The sequence below is a fragment of the Rana temporaria genome, chromosome 3 (assembly GCF_905171775.1).
Source record: "Rana temporaria chromosome 3, aRanTem1.1, whole genome shotgun sequence".
NCBI lineage: Eukaryota > Metazoa > Chordata > Amphibia > Anura > Ranidae > Rana > Rana temporaria.
Genome location: NC_053491.1, coordinates 439,394,601 through 439,410,914, shown reverse-complemented (window position 1 = coordinate 439,410,914; position 16,314 = coordinate 439,394,601). Strand labels below are relative to the sequence as shown.

The following is a 16,314-nucleotide window of genomic DNA, read 5'->3' as shown; positions in this document are numbered from 1 at the left end:
GGGTACCAGAATGGAGACGCCGGCTTGGAAGGAGCCAGGAGAGAAAAGGCTGGAGCACATGCACGGGGGAGAAGGCAACCAGGATGAAGAAGAAATGGGTCTCCCCTTTTCTCTTTAGGCTGGATCTGCCTCCTGTAGGGCTGTTAGATTGCTGGTATCTTCCGTTATTCCTATAGCCAGCATACTGCAGTAGGCAGGGATGTGATGTAAAATGTAGAGGGAGGGGAGCGGAGTCAGAGGGAGGAGGGGGAAGGGAGGGAGGGAGGGAGGGAGGACAGACTGGCCGTGCTTCTAGGTATGAAGTTCTCACAATTACATCCTTTATTTCCTTTCACAATTATTTTTCCCATGTTACTACAACGTGATTTTTTTATTTTGCTTTCCTGCCATGAGGACGATTTGTCTTCAGATCAATGATATCACTTTGTGAATTAGAGTAAACCCAAGAAAACACAAACATATACCTTTAAACCAGCCTCTCTGAAGCCTCGTACACACGGCCCAGAATCTCGTCGACAGGAAAAAAAAAACGTTTTTCCCGACGAGATTCTTGGCAAGAATCTCTTGCCGGCCGAGTGTACAGACACTCCTTTCAAAAGGACCGCCGTTCTTTTGAATTGGAGCAAACGCGGTGATGTCATCGACTATGATGAGCATGCGCTCGTCACATTCGATGCCGTCGCCGCCATCTTGCTATCAGTGGTGGCTGGTGCTCCAAATTTTTGGGGGGGGCGCAAACAAACAAAAAAAAACAAAAACAATTGCAGCCTCACAGTGCCCATCATACACAGCTACTGTGCCCATCAATTGCAGTCACTGTGCCCATCAAAGGCAGCCACTGTGCCCATCATACGCAGCTACTGTGCCCATCAATTGCAGCCACTGTGCCATGCCATCAATTGTCGCCACTGTGCCATCAATTGTTGCCACTGTGCCATGCCATCAAACGCAGCCACTGTGCCAATCAACTGTCACCACTGTGCCATGCCATTACGCGCAGCCACTGTGCTATCAATTGTCACCACTGTGCCCATCAATTGTTGTCACCACTGTGCCATGCCAAACGCAGCCACTGTGCCATGCCATCAAACGTTACCACTGTGCCCATCAATTGTTGTCACCACTGTGCCCATCAATTGTTGTCGCCACTGTGCCCATCAATTGTTGTCGCCACTGTGCCCATCAATTGTACTCGCCACTGTGCCCATCAATTGTACTCGCCACTGTGCCCATCAATTGTACTCGCCACTGTGCCCATCAATTGTACTCGCCACTGTGCCCTGTAAAACGCCCCCTCCCCATTTCAGCCCGGCACTTACCTTTTTGGGGTCAGCCATCCCGCTTCCACCATGCCTCGATGTCTTCTTCCGCCCTCGATGACACTTCAGTCAATCAGGTTACCAGGTTACCAGAACCGGTGAACCCGATTGGCTGAGACGCCTGTCAGTCTTATACAAGGAGCGCATCCCTAGTGCGTTCCTTGTATAAACTTCCGGGACCTGAGGGCTGTACTCGGAAAAGCCTAGGCACAGGCAGCCACTGTGCCCATCATACGCAGCTACTGTGCCCATCAATTGCAGCCACTGTGCCATGCCATCAATTGTCGCCACTGTGCCATCAATTGTTGCCACTGTGCCATGCCATCAAACGCAGCCACTGTGCCAATCAACTGTCACCACTGTGCCATGCCATTACGCGCAGCCACTGTGCTATCAATTGTCACCACTGTGCCCATCAATTGTTGTCACCACTGTGCCATGCCAAACGCAGCCACTGTGCCATGCCATCAAACGTTACCACTGTGCCCATCAATTGTTGTCACCACTGTGCCCATCAATTGTTGTCGCCACTGTGCCCATCAATTGTTGTCGCCACTGTGCCCATCAATTGTACTCGCCACTGTGCCCATCAATTGTACTCGCCACTGTGCCCATCAATTGTACTCGCCACTGTGCCCATCAATTGTACTCGCCACTGTGCCCTGTAAAACGCCCCCTCCCCATTTCAGCCCGGCACTTACCTTTTTGGGGTCAGCCATCCCGCTTCCACCATGCCTCGATGTCTTCTTCCGCCCTCGATGACACTTCAGTCAATCAGGTTACCAGGTTACCAGAACCGGTGAACCCGATTGGCTGAGACGCCTGTCAGTCTTATACAAGGAGCGCATCCCTAGTGCGTTCCTTGTATAAACTTCCGGGACCTGAGGGCTGTACTCGGAAAAGCCTATCAGAGCCGTTGGCTCTGATAGGCACTTCCGTACAGCCAACCAGCTGCGATAATAACATAGATTCATGAGAGCCAGACGGGGCGGCGCTACAGCGCCCTCTATGGACGAACCGCCACTGCTTGCTACACCCTACCTATGCCCAGGAAGCTACCGCGCATGCGTCAAAGTCATTTTGCGAATTCACGGGTTTCCACGGCAACAGGTAAGTCTACACACTCTCGGGTTTCTCGTCGGGAAACAGGCCGACAAGAATCCCGATAAGAAAATAGAGAGCAGGATCTCCATTTTTCTCGTCGAGATTCTGGGCAGTTTTCCAGACGAGAAACCTCAAAGCCTCGTACAGACGCTCGGTTTGCCGAGAAACGCGAGCGTGTGTACGAGGCTTGATCCTTTTTAAATGAAGGAACCCTCAAAATAACGTTTGGGTCTAGTAATTCCTAGATCTACAGCTCATTGTACAACATCACCGAGAACAACGTTTCCTACGTTTGTGGTCATTGAAAAGACTCCACCACTCATCATAAATAGCTTAGGGTCTCAAACTGTCGGCCCTCCAGCTGTTGCGAAACTACAAGTCCCATGAGGCATTGCAAGGCTGACAGTTACAAGCAGTTGTGTGTTCTGTTGTAAGCTCTGTAGACCCCTCAGCTTCAGCCACTAAACCTGGAGTAACTGATACAAATTATGCCCCACAACAGTAGGACCAACACCAGTAATATGTATTACTGCTACAGAAAGCTTGACAAACTACGGCAACATACATTTGTGCACCTTAGCACTTCATAAAGCTTTCCACACACAGTTTGGTCCTCATGGGCTGCCTGCATGGGAAAACATTTGTGTTATTGGCTGCAATGGCAAGTCTTACCTTGGTGGAAGCCATGTCACTGACAGAGCGATAGGTCTGTACCGTCTCCAGCTGATCCAAACACCAGTCTAACTCTTCCAGAGTCTCTTTGGCTAACTGCTGATACGTTTCCTCTGCAGAGAGAATAACATACAGTAAGACGTGAAGTTATAAAATATACGAACACAATGGACATTGATATTTTTTACAATTTTCATGGGTCGGGGGAAGCAATGTACCAGACTTGGACACAGTGCCGATCCTGACCTCCCTGGGGCCCTAAGCAAAATGACATGTCACATTAAAGTTGAGAAGCGGAGGGGGGGGGGGTGTTCTGCTGTCGGAAATTACATCTTACATTAAAGTGAGAAGCGGGGGTCGCTGGCTTCTTACCATGCAGCCAGCAACTTGAGAAGCGGGGTCAGGGGCCAAAAATGACTTCTCACCAGGCGGGGCTTCTAGTAATTTGGGGGGGCCCTCCGCAGCTTTGTGGGGCCCTAAGCAGCTTGCATAGTGAGCCTATAGGGCTGATCAGCCCTGCTTGGACAGGAGAGCAGCTGATTGCTCTGTGCAATGGATTTGCACAGAGCAGCCAAGATCCTCCTCCTCTCTGGTCCCTCTTCGGTGCTCCTGGCTCCTCCCTCCTGTTCAGTGCCCCCACAGCAAGCAGCTTGCTATGGGGGCACCCAAGCCAAGTCACAGCTCCCTGTGTCCATTCAGTTTGTTTGGTATTTTTTATATTAAATGAGACTTAATCACTTTAATCACCTTTGGCTTAACAAAAACAGCATTATTTGTGGTACATGAACACAAAATGGTACACTAATAACACACAGTCTTTGATTTCAGCGATATGCTTGCAGTTCGAATTGGAAGTCAATGTAAAATGTAAGTCAAATTTCAATTAGGACTTTGGAAATCCGAACGAATTTTGTTTTATTTGGAGAATTCAGTAAAATTTGTTTGTACTGTAATTCTGGGATTCGGATCTATCCGAATAACGAAAAATTAGTCTGGATATTTTTTCCGAACTAAACTAACCACACATGTCTATACGCTCTCTAGCCATAACCAGCATGCCGTGGACTAGGAGGGTAGGAAAGGCGTTTGCTCTACTTGGTTATTTCAGTGATTAAAGCTTTAATGTGTTTAGGAAATGTCACATTCCTGGGCAATGCAACCTTATCACTAGCTAAAACGAATGTATAATTAAAGGTGACCTTCAGATAAAACTGCCTTTTAAAAGGATTAGTAGATCTGTGTATATAGGGGGAAGACTGTGTGTACTAGGCTTAACTCTAATGCCGCGTACACACGATCGGTTAAACCAATGAGAATGGTCTGATGGACCGTTTTCATCGGTCAAAACCGATCGTGTGTGGGCCCCATCGGTTATTTATTCATAGGTTAAAAAACCGATGGATACCTAACCGATAGAAAAAAAACGATCTTTAACCACTTAAGGACCGGACCAATATGCTGCTAAATGACCCAAGGGGTTTTTACAATTCGGCACTGCGTCGCTTTAACAGACAATTGCGCGGTCGTGCGACGTGGCTCCCAAACAAAATTGGCGTCCTTTTTTCCCCACAATAGAGCTTTTTTTTGGTGGTATTTGGTTTTTATTTTTTGCGCTATAAACAAAAATAGAGCGACAATTTTGAAAATTTTTTTTACTTTTTGCTATAATAAATATCCCCCAAAAATATATAAAAAAACATTTTTTTTCCTCAGTTTAGGCCGATACGTATTCTTCTACCTATTTTTGGTAAAACAAATCGCAATAAGCGTTTATCGGTTGGTTTGCGCAAAATTTATAGCGTTTACAAAATAGGGGATAGTTTTATTGCATTTTTATATATTTTTTATTTTTTTTTACTACTTATGGCGGCGATCAGCGATTTTTTTCGTGACTGCGACATTATGGCGGACACTTCGGACAATTTTGACACATTTTTGGGACCATTGTCATTTTCACAGCAAAAAATGCATTTAAATTACATTGTTTATTGTGAAAATGACAGTTGCAGTTTGGGAGTTAACCACAGGGGGCGCTAAAGGAGTTTCATTTCACCTAGTGTGTGTTTACAACTGTAGGGGGGTGTGGCTGTAGGTGTGACGTCATCGATCGTGTCTCCCTATAAAAGGGATCACTTGATCGATACGCCGCCACAGTGAAGAACGGAGAAGCCGTGTTTACACACGACTCTCCCTGTTCTTTAGCTCCGGGGACCGATCGCTGCACTCCAGCAGCGATCGGGTCCGCGGGACCCTCGGTCCCGGAGCTTGGGTACTAGTACAGGACGTACCTGTACGTACATGTGCCCAGCCGTGCCATTCTGCCGACGTATATGTGCAGGAGGTGGTCCTTAAGTGGTTAATAGGCACAACCATCGGTTAACCACTTGCCGTCGCCGCACCGTCGAAATACGTCCACAAGGTGGCTCTCCTAGGCGAGAGCACGTAATATGACGTCCTGCCTATTAGCCGCCACTAGGGGCGAGCGCGCGCCGCCGGAGGCGCGCGCGCCCCCCCGCTCGCCCCCGACTCCCGTGCGTGTGCCCGGCGGGCGCGATCGCCGCTGGGCACACGCGATCGCTCGGTACAGAGCGGGGAACGGGAGCTGTGTGTGTAAACACACAGCTCCCGGTCCTGTCAGCAGGGGAAATGCTGATTTTCTGTTCATACAATGTATGAACAGAGGATCAGTGTTTCCCCTAGTGAGGCCACCCCCCCCCCCCCACAGTAAGAACACACAAGGGACATACTTAACCCCTTCCCCGCCCCCTAGTGTTAACCCCTTCACTGCCAGTGGCATTTTTATAGTAATCTAATGCATTTTTATAGCACTGATCGCTATAAAAATGCCAATGGTCCCAAAAATGTGTCAAAAATGTCCGAAGTGTCCGCCATAATGTCGCAATACCGAAAAAAAATCGCTGATCGCCGCCATTACTAGTAAAAAAAAATATTAATAAAAATGCCATAAAAATACCCCCTATTTTGTAAACGCTATAACTTTTGTGCAAACCAATCAATAAACGCTTATTGCGATTTTTTTTACGAAAAATATGTAGAAGAATACGTATCGGCCTAAACTGAGGAAAAAAAATGTTTTTTTATATATTTTTGGGGGATATTTATTACAGCAAAAAGTAAAAAATATTCATTTTTTTCAAAATTGTCGTTCTATTTTTGTTTATAGCGCAAAAAATAAAAAACGCAGAGGTGATCAAATACCACCAAAAGAAAGCTCTATTTGTGGGAAAAAAAGGACGCCAATTTTGTTTGGGAGCCACGTCGCACGACCGCGCAATTGTCTGTTAAAGCGACGCAGTCCCGAATCGCAAAAAGTACTCTGGTCTTTGGGCAGCAATATGGTCTGGGGGGTAAGTGGTTAAAAATCCACCATGCTCAGAATCAAGTCGACGCTTGCTTGGAAGCATTAAACTTCATTTTTTTTCAGCACGTCGTTGTGTTTTACGTCACCGCGTTCTGACACGATCGTTTTTTTAACTGATGGTGTGTAGGCACAACTGACCATCAGTCAGCCTCATCGGTTAACCGATGAAAACTGTCCATCAGACCGCTCTCATCGGATGGACCGATCGTGTGTACGCGGCATTAAAAGGAAAAAAGATTTGCATTTACAATCAGAAAATCGTAGGGAAAATCCAACTTTCGAAGCGTTTGTTTAGTAATCTGATCATTTGTACACAGTTTTCGAGAGCCAATCACGACAGTTCATCCGAAGTTATCGGAAGGATACAAAACACAAAAATTCCTCTCGTACGATACCAAATCGTACAATTTTTCGTTTAATCAAAACAGTATTCGTTTAAAAAATATATATATCAAAGAGCAAGACCATGCTTGCGCGGAAACGAAAGAATATATTACAATACAAGAGATTATATCACTTCCGAAGTTATGTCGCAAGAGAATTTTCATAACTTTAGTAACCCCTTCATTTTCCCTAGGAGACTGGCATGCAAAAAATAAATAAAAAAAGGGGAGATTATGCCTCTGTTCCCTCTTATCTACCTAGACTCTCTATTGATTAGCAAAGTCAATCTTACCAATAAAGATCTAGAGCGGCTCAAGGTCATGGGCAATTTTTTACAGCCAGCCTTGAGATTTCCATACAGGTTCAGTCCCCTGCATCTCTAGATGTACAGATTATTTTACCACATAGGGGAGCTCCGCTTATGTATTATTTCATAACATGCTCAGTGTGAATGGACCAGGTTTGTGGTGGGTTTTCTTTATATTACAACTATGGGCAAAATCTAAAATATAAGATGCGGTCTGTCATTATCATTAAAGTGAACCTTGTAAAGGTTTACATATTTTTTTTTTTTTTAATGAACAGCTTTGCACAGAGCAGCTCTGATTTTCCTCTACTCGGGTCCCTGCCAACACTCCTGGCTCTTCTTATGGGGGCACTTGTGCGGGCTTGCCCCCGAGCTGGCTCTGAGTGCGGCTCAACCCTGCCCCCTGCTCTATCCTCACTGGCTGTGCTGTCTGAGCCAATGAGGGAGAGAGCCGCTGCTCTTGTGCACAGCACTGGATCGAGATCAGGCTTAGGCTCTACCTTTAGAAACTTTTTTAATATATCAACCACAGAAATCTTAAAGCGGTGGTTCACCCAAAAATCAACTTTCTGTCACTAGATCCAGCATACTGCTGACATCTGCAGTATGCTGTATTTTTTTTTTGTGTACTTATCGTTTTAGCCGTATTTCTTCTCCGGCTCTGAGCGTGGAATCCTTTCGGGGAGTAGGCGTTCCTAAATCAAGCGCAGTTGATTGACGGGCTTGGATAGCGCGTCACGCCATCCAGAAATAGCCGACGTGACTCTCGGCTGCTTACAGCGCTATACGGCGCCTGCGCCTGGCGTGTAGAGCTGACTGCGCAGGCGCCGTAAATTGCCGAGAGTCACGTTGGCTATTTTCGGAAGGTGTGACGCACTATCCAAGCCCGTCAATCAACTGCACTTTATTTAGGAACGCCTATACCCGGAAGCATACGCCGCTCGGTGCAGGAGAAGAAAGACCACTAAAATGATAAGTACAAAAAAAAAATCCAGCATACTGCAGATGTCAGCAGTATGCTGGATCTAGTGACAGAAAGTTGATTTTTGGGTGAACCCCCGCTTTAACATGCATATTCAGCTTTGTTAGCTATTCCAGGTTTCCATGTGGAAGAACTAGATGCGACAGGCTCAAATATTAAATTTATATATATATACACATACATAGTGCCTTGAAAAAGTATTCATACCCCTTGACATTTTCCAAATTTTGTCATGTTACAACCAGAAAACTAAAATGTATTTTATGTGATAGACCAACACAGTGGCACATAATTGTGAAGTGGAAAGAAAATAATAAATGCATAGTTTTTTTTTTGTAAGAATAAATATGTGAAAAGTGTGGGGGGTACATCTGTATTCAGCCCCCCTGAGTCAATACTTTGTAGAATCCCCTTTCTCTGCAATTACAGCTGCAAGTCTTTTGGGGGATGTCTCTACCAGCTTTGCACATCTAGAGAGGGACATTTTTGCCCATTCTACTTTGCAAAAAATCTCAAGCTCTGTCAGATTGGATGGAGAGTATCTGTGAACAACAATTGTCAAGTCTTGCCACAGATTCCCAATTGGATTTAGGTCTGGACTTTAACTGGACCATTCTAACACATGAATATGCTTTGATCTAAACCATTCCATTGTAGCTCTGGCTGTATGTTTAGAGTCTTTGTCCTGCTGGAAGGAGAACCTCTGCCCCAATCTCAAGTCTTTTGCCAACTCTAACAGGTTTTCTTCTAAGATTTCCCTGTATTTGGCTTCATCCATCTTCCCATCAACTCTGACCAGCTTCCCTGTCCCTGCTGAAGAAAAGCATTCCCACACATGATGCTGTCACCACCATGTTTCACAGTGGGGATGGTGTGTTCAGAGTGATGGGCAGTGTTAGTTTTCTGCCACACATAGCGTTTTGCTTTTAGGCCAAAAAGTTAAATTTTCATCTCATCTGACCAGAGCATCTTCTTCCACATGTTTGCTGTGTCCCCCACATGGCTCCTCGCAAACTACAAATGTGACTTCTTATGGCTTTCTTCTTGCCACTCTTCCATAAAGGCCAGATTTGTGTAGTGTACGACTTATAGTTGTCCGGAGGACAGATTCTCCCCCCTGAGCTGTGGATCTCTGCAGCTCCTCCAGAGTTACCATGGGCCTCTTGGCTGCTTCTCTGATGAATGCTCTCCTTGCCCAGCCTGTCAGTTTAGGTGGACGGCCATGTCTTGGTAGGTTTACAGTTGTGACATACTCATTCCATTTTCGGATGATGGATTGAACAGTGATCCGTGAGATTTTCAAAGCTTGGGATCTTTTTTTTTTATAACCTAACCCTACTTTAAACTTCTCCACAATTATATCCCTGACCTGTCTGGTGCGTCCCTTGGCCTTCATGATGCTGTTCACTAAAGGTTCGCCAACAAACTTCTGAGGGCTTCACAGAACAGTTATATTTATACTGAGAATAAATTACACACAGGTGGACTCTAATTAGTAATTTGGTTCGGGGTATCAAAGTAAAGGGGCTGAATAAAAAATGCACGCCACAATTTTCACATATTTATTTAAAAAAAAAGAAAAATGAAAACCATTCATCATTTTCCTTCCACTTCACAATTATGTGCCAATTTGTGTTGGTCCATCATATAAAATCCCAATAAAATACATTTACGCTTTTGGTTGTAACATGACAAAATGTGGAAATTTCAAGGGGTAGGAATACTTTTTCAAGGCACTGTGTGTGTGTGTGTATATATATATATATACATACACACACACACACACACACACACACACACATTTTACATAATTGGTAAAAGATCAGGGCTTGATCTTAGTTAGTGTCTGGGTCAGTATTAGCATTAGGGTCATTATCAGATTAAGGTCAGAGTCAATTTATTTAGTGTTTATTTAGTGTCAGCATGTTTAGGTAGAGTAACAACAAAAAACACACAGTAAGGCCCCTTTCACACGTGCGGACCGTTCAGAGCCACCTAGTCAGTTTTTTCAGGCGGATCCAAACAGGCGCTCCATGTACCTCTATGATACGTCGGATGTCAGCGGTGACATGTCCACTGACATCCGATTAGCCCCGATCCGATCCTCTCCGCTAAAGTGTGACGGAAGCAAACCCTATTTTGCATCCGTCTGGCGGATCGAATCGGATGAAAACCAACAGACTGTTCTTTTTCATCCGATCCCCCATAGAGGAGAGCGGAGATCTGACTGGTCCTCTCTGCACAGTGTGCCGAGACAGACTAGTCATCCGCCGGCTCAGCGGGGGATCAACGGAGCGATCCCCTCTGAGCAAGTGGATGTCCAAAAAAGGATCCTCCCGGGATCCGCATGTGTGAAAGGGGCCTATGAGTATTGATTCTGAGCCCTGCCACAGGTACACACAAATAATGTACATAGGATGTGGCATCACCAACAGACAGCTTTTTTGGTGGCAGCTCATGTTAATTACATGAAATAGACAGCTAAAGTTTTACATATTTTTTTTTTACTATTATAGGCCAGTTTTCATTCGATGAAAAAAAAACGGAAGGACGTCCGATAAGGTTTGGTTTACGTTCCGTCATGAAGGGGTTAAAAGTTTATTTTTTTTACAGAAAAATCCCACAGGGCATACTTACCTCATTCACAACAAAGTATATGTACAGGAGAATTTCACCTTTTGCAAAAGACAAAGGGCTAGATTCAGGTAGGGGGACGTAAATTTGTGTATTCACAAAGCACTTGCTCCGTAAGTTGCGGCGGCGTAGCGTAAATCTGCCGGCGTAAGCGCGCCAAATTCAAATTGTCAAGAGGTGGGCGTGTTTTATGTAAATAAAACATGACCCCACGTAAATGACGTTTCTCACGAACGGCGTATGCGCCGGCCGTGAATGTATCCCAGTGCGCAAGCTCCTAATCACGTCGTCAATGCTTTCGACGTGAACGTAATTTACGCAAAGCCCTATTCGCAAACGACGTAAAATTTTCAAAATTCGACGCGGGAACGACGTCCATACTTAACATTGGCTATGCCTCATATAGCAGGAGTAACGTTACGCCGGAAAAAGCCTTACGCAAACGACGTAAAAAAATCCGCCGGGCGCACGTACATTTCTAAATCTACGTATCCAGCTAATTTGCATATTCTACGCTGAAATCGACAGAAGCGCCACCTAGCGGCCAGCGTAAATATGCACCCTAAGATACGACGGCGTAGGAGACTTACGTTGCTCGTATCTTAGCCTAATTTAAGCATATCTGGTTTCCAGAATACGCTTACATTTACGACGGCGTAGATTCAGAGTTACGACGGCGTTTCTACTGATACGCCGGCGTAACTCTCTCTGAATCTAGCCCAAAATGTGCATTTTTTTTTTCGCATTTTCAGCCTGAAAACTTGCAATGGAGGTGGAGGTGTTTGGGGCGGAGGGCTGTGATGGTTCATGTTATACCCTAAATATGGGTGTAAGGTGAAATACGGTCAAAAAAGGCGGAGTTCTCTTTTAGAAACATACAATTATAGATTTGATATTTGTATTCCAAACCGGGGCTGAATAAATCCAGTGTAATGAAGTTCTGCCCATTTCCTCCCCTCCCTTCTTCTACATGTCAATGGGATATGTTTTGTCTCACTTTCATCAGCAAGGAATTTACTAGACAAGGATGGTACAAGAACTGCCCGAGGAGCCAATGAAAGCCTATACTTAACTCCTCGGGCAGATCTTGTACCAAAGTTTGTCAATGCCTGCCGAATCCAAAACATATTTTTTGGCCGGAGTTCTGTAATTATCATTGACCTAGTCTGGCTATCCCCAGCTAGAAAAAATATTTTGCCGTATAATAGATTTGCAGTACAATAGCAGATTATGTAGACAGGTGCACTTTACAAATGAACAGCAGGATCACCTGAGAGGGTGGCTTTACAGACTGTCTGCTGAGGCAATACTGGAGAACGTCTGAAAGGGAAAGAAAAAAAAAAAGATTGAGACATTTTAATAACTACTTAAATAATTTTTATGAATTTTTTGAAAAAGATAAAAAAAAATAATAAAAAAAGGTCTCGACATACAAATATAACCTTCACATCACAATAAACATGGTACCTAATATTTAAAAAGCATATAAGATGTTACCATCTCCTATAAGTAAACATATAATTTTAAGATTTCCCCTATATATATATATATATATATATATATATATATATATATATATATATATATATATATAAATAAAGGGGGGGGGGCAGAAGAGAAAAACAATTCTAATAACTCAATGGAAAAATTACATATACAGTAAAACATTTTTTAATACATTTTGACTTGATATACAAGTGATGTCTTGATCATAGCGTCATGTTACAATTCAGTATAAAATAGAAGAGAGGCGCCTCTAAGTGTAGCAATATGGTTACATTTAATGTAGGTACAACATTTAGCAACTCACATGGTTGATGATTAAAAGAGGCTCATCTAAGTATGCAGGCATCTGGGGTAAAGTGATCCACATAGACCATCCTCCGCACCGCCACCGACATCATCCCTTCCACGTTGCGCTCCACAAGGCGTTTCAAGCCTCGATTTCAGATCGCTCTACTGCAGGTTAGTCTTCCCGCGCACGATTGCAGACCGACAGCGGTGAGTCGGCAGTGCAGAGGGCAGTCTACAATCATGACTGGGAAGACTACCATGCAGTAGAGCGATCTGAAAGCGAAGCTTTAAAGGCTTTGTGGAGCGCAGTGTGGAAGGGATGACGTCGGTGGCGGTGCGGAGGACTGTCTATGTGGGCAGCTTTAACCCGGATGCCTTCATACTTAGATGTGCCTCTTTTAGTCATCAACCATGTGAGTTGCTAAATGTTTTACCTTCATTAAATGCAGGGCTTTTTTTCAGCAGGAACGCGGGGGAACGCAGTTCCGGCACCTTCAAAACTGAATGTATGTAATGGGAAGGGGTGCTGGGGTGTACTGGAAGGTCTATTGATGCTGGCTGCTTGGGAATCTATTGTTGGTGGAGTGGATCTATATTTGTAGAGGAAGGGGATCTGTTGTTGCTGGGGAGGTTTTCTGTTGCTGGGGAGGTTTTCTGTTGCTGGGGAGGTTTTCTGTTGGGCATGGGGGATCTATTGTTGCTGGGTCAGGCCTTATGTTGCTGGGGGTCAGTTGTTTATGGGAGGGATTTACTGTTGAGGGAGGGATCTTTGTTGCTGGCTGCTGAAGGGTCTATTGATGTTGGCTACTGGGGAATCTGTTGCTGGAGAAGATTTATTCTTGCAGGGGGTGTCTATTGTTTTTGGGGAGGTCTATTGTTGCTGGCAGGGGATCTATTGTTGCTGGGGTAGGACTTATGTTGCACGGGGTCAGTCGTTGCTGGGAGGGAACTACTGTTGAAGGAGGGGTCTATTGTTGCTGGCTGCTGGAGGGTCTATTGATGCTGGCTGTTGGGAGTCCTTTGTTGCTGCAGTGGATCTATTGTCACTGGGGTGTCCATTATTGCTAGATCTATTTTTGTTCTCATAAACAAGTCCCATACAAAATTCTTGGCACTACAAATTGGTTCTGTATTCTCTAAAAGGGGTGGTACTGGGAGGTGGGTAAGGGGTGGAACCAAGGAACAGTGCTCAGAGGTGGGTTGGGGGCGGAGACGAGAGGTGACTCAGAAGGGCGGAGTTCCTGAACCTTTTTCCTAAAAGAAAAAGCTCTGATTAAATGTAACCATATTGCTACACTTAGAGGCGCCTCTCTTCTCTTTAAGGCCCCTTTCAGGTCTGCCTGTCAGTTTTGACGGCGGACCTTAACGGCCGCTCCATGCATCTCTATGGAGCGTCGGATTTTAGCGGAGACATGTCCGCTGACATCCGACCCGCTAAAAACAGACGTATGGGGATACGTCGCCATCTGTCCATGGTGGATCGGATCGGGTTCGCTCCATAGGAAACAGCGGCGCCCGACAAGCCCCTCCCCGCTCAGTGAGCAGAGAGAAGCTTGTCATCTGCCAGTTTAGCAGAGATCAACGGACTGATCTCCCGCTGAGCTGGCGGGGGCAGCGACGGAGTCCGCCTCGTGTGGAAGGGGCCTTAGAGTCAGAACATGAATTCCTCAGATTGGGACTTTAAACCGGGCCACAAACAGTTTGATAATAAAAAAAAGTATTTAAAATCGATTGCACATTGATAATATATAACAACATGAAAATGGGGATATACGCAACACAAATATTGGGCACAGAAATGGAAACCAGCTGCAAGGAAAGGCCCAGAGCTTGGATGTGTCTGGTGGTGTCTGGCAAGGTGGAGCAGACACCACCAGCCACGTCAGCTCAGAGCCACGTCTCCCATGGGATGTATTGTGTATGGTCTGCCCTTACTTGTTGGTTGGTGTGGTAACGTTGGCGAGGATGGTGAAGTTGTTGCGGACGCTGCGCAGGCTGGCCAGCACCTTAAAAATAAAGAAACACGTATGCTTACAAACATGCAGCGATCAATAACCATTATTCAGAGGCTATCCTAAATTGCACTCCGTTTTTGAATTACAATTAAAGATATTTCTGCTGCATCAATATGGGTCTGCGCAGTTGAAGGCAAAACTATTCTTTTCATATTGGAAAATCTCTGACTAATGTCACCTGTCCTTGTCTGCCTGATTTTTGTTCAAAAAAAGTTCACATGCCAAATTGTACAAAAACAATGCGTGGGCACAAGTAACATCTGAATAGGAGATGGAGGATCTAAAATATAAAAGGTGTATGATAAAAGAAGATTTCAGCCCATACAGACATTGGCCCAGATTCAGGTAGAATTGCGCTATATTTGCGCGGGCACAGGGCAACGATTTTGCCCTGCGCCCACGCAAATATTTTGCGCTGCCCTCGATTCACAGTAGCTCCGTGAATTGCGAGGGCGCGCCGGCAAAATTGCCCGGCGTAAGCGCGCGCAATGTAAATGATCCCGCCAGGGGCGGGAATCATTTAAATTAGGCGCGCTTCCGCGCCGAGCGTACAGCGCATGCTCCGTCGGGAAACTTTCCCGACGTGCATTGCGGCAAATGACGTCGCAAGGACGTCATTTGCTTCAAAGTGAACGTGAATGGCGTCCAGCGCCATTCACGAATCACTTACGCAAACGCAGTGAAATTCAAATTTCACGGCGCGGGAGCGGCGGCTATACTTTAGCATTGGCTGCCCCTGCTATTAGAAAGGGCAGCCTTGCGCTAAAGTTGCCGTACGGAAACTCCGTACCTGGCTTGCGCGGGGCCCGCGCAAGTTTGTGAATCAGTTGGTAGTATGCAATTTGCATACTACACGCTGATCACAATGGGAGCGCCCCCTAGCGGCACACGCAAGAATGCAGCCTAAAATCTGCGAGGCATAAGAGCCTTATGCCGCGCAGATTTTAGGCTGCAGTCGGTGTAACGAGGTTCCTGAATCAGGAGCACTCGTTACACCGGAGCAAGTAAGCAATTGCGCCGTGTAACTCATGGTTACACGGGCGCAATTGCTTCTTGAATCTGGGCCCCTGTATAGATCCACAGGTACATAGGAGGGAACAGCTGAGAGCCAAGTGGTGCAAATATAAGTGAAAGTATTGGGGGGGATAGAATACCAATGATCAGGAACTAATGCATCACGCGGGACCCGGTGCGCGACGGCCTCAATGTCCACCGGGTACCCGCAATCACGGCAGGACTGTGGATCTGTGTGTGTGAAAACACAGATCCACGGTCCTGTCAGGGGAGGAGACCGATGTGTGTGTTCCCAGTACAGAGGAACACACATCAGTCTCCTCCCCTTGTGAGTCCCCTCCCCCCCTACAGTTAGAATCACACACTAGGGAACATATTAACCCCTTCAGGGCCCCTAGTGTTAAGCCCTTCCCTGCCAGTCTCATTTACACAGTAATCCGTGCATTTTTTTTTAGCACTAATCGCTGTATAAATGTGAATGGTCCCAAAAATGTGTCAAAAGTGTCCGATATGTCCGTTGCAATGTCACGGTCACAATAAAAAAAAAAAATTGCAGATCGCCGCTATTACTAGTAAAACAATTAAAATAAAAATGCAATAAAAACTATCCCCTATAACTTTTGCGCAAACCAATATACGCTTATTGTGATTTTTTTTACCAAAAATATGTAGAACAATACGTAAACTGAGCAAAAAAATATTTTTTT

The 16,314-nt window shown here is 45.4% G+C and overlaps 1 protein-coding gene across 1 annotated transcript in view; it reads right to left on the bottom strand.

Annotated features, from left to right (window-relative positions):
- PDE4A (phosphodiesterase 4A) overlaps positions 1 to 16,314 on the bottom strand; it is a 114,020-nt gene that overhangs the window by 83,731 nt on the left and 13,975 nt on the right. The window contains exons 3-5 of the mRNA XM_040346417.1: positions 14,514 to 14,584; positions 12,055 to 12,104; positions 3,096 to 3,208 (exon numbers count right to left, since the gene is read on the bottom strand). Of these exons, the coding sequence (XP_040202351.1) occupies positions 3,096 to 3,208; positions 12,055 to 12,104; positions 14,514 to 14,584 (234 nt within the window). The remainder of the gene's footprint in view (positions 1 to 3,095; positions 3,209 to 12,054; positions 12,105 to 14,513; positions 14,585 to 16,314) is intronic.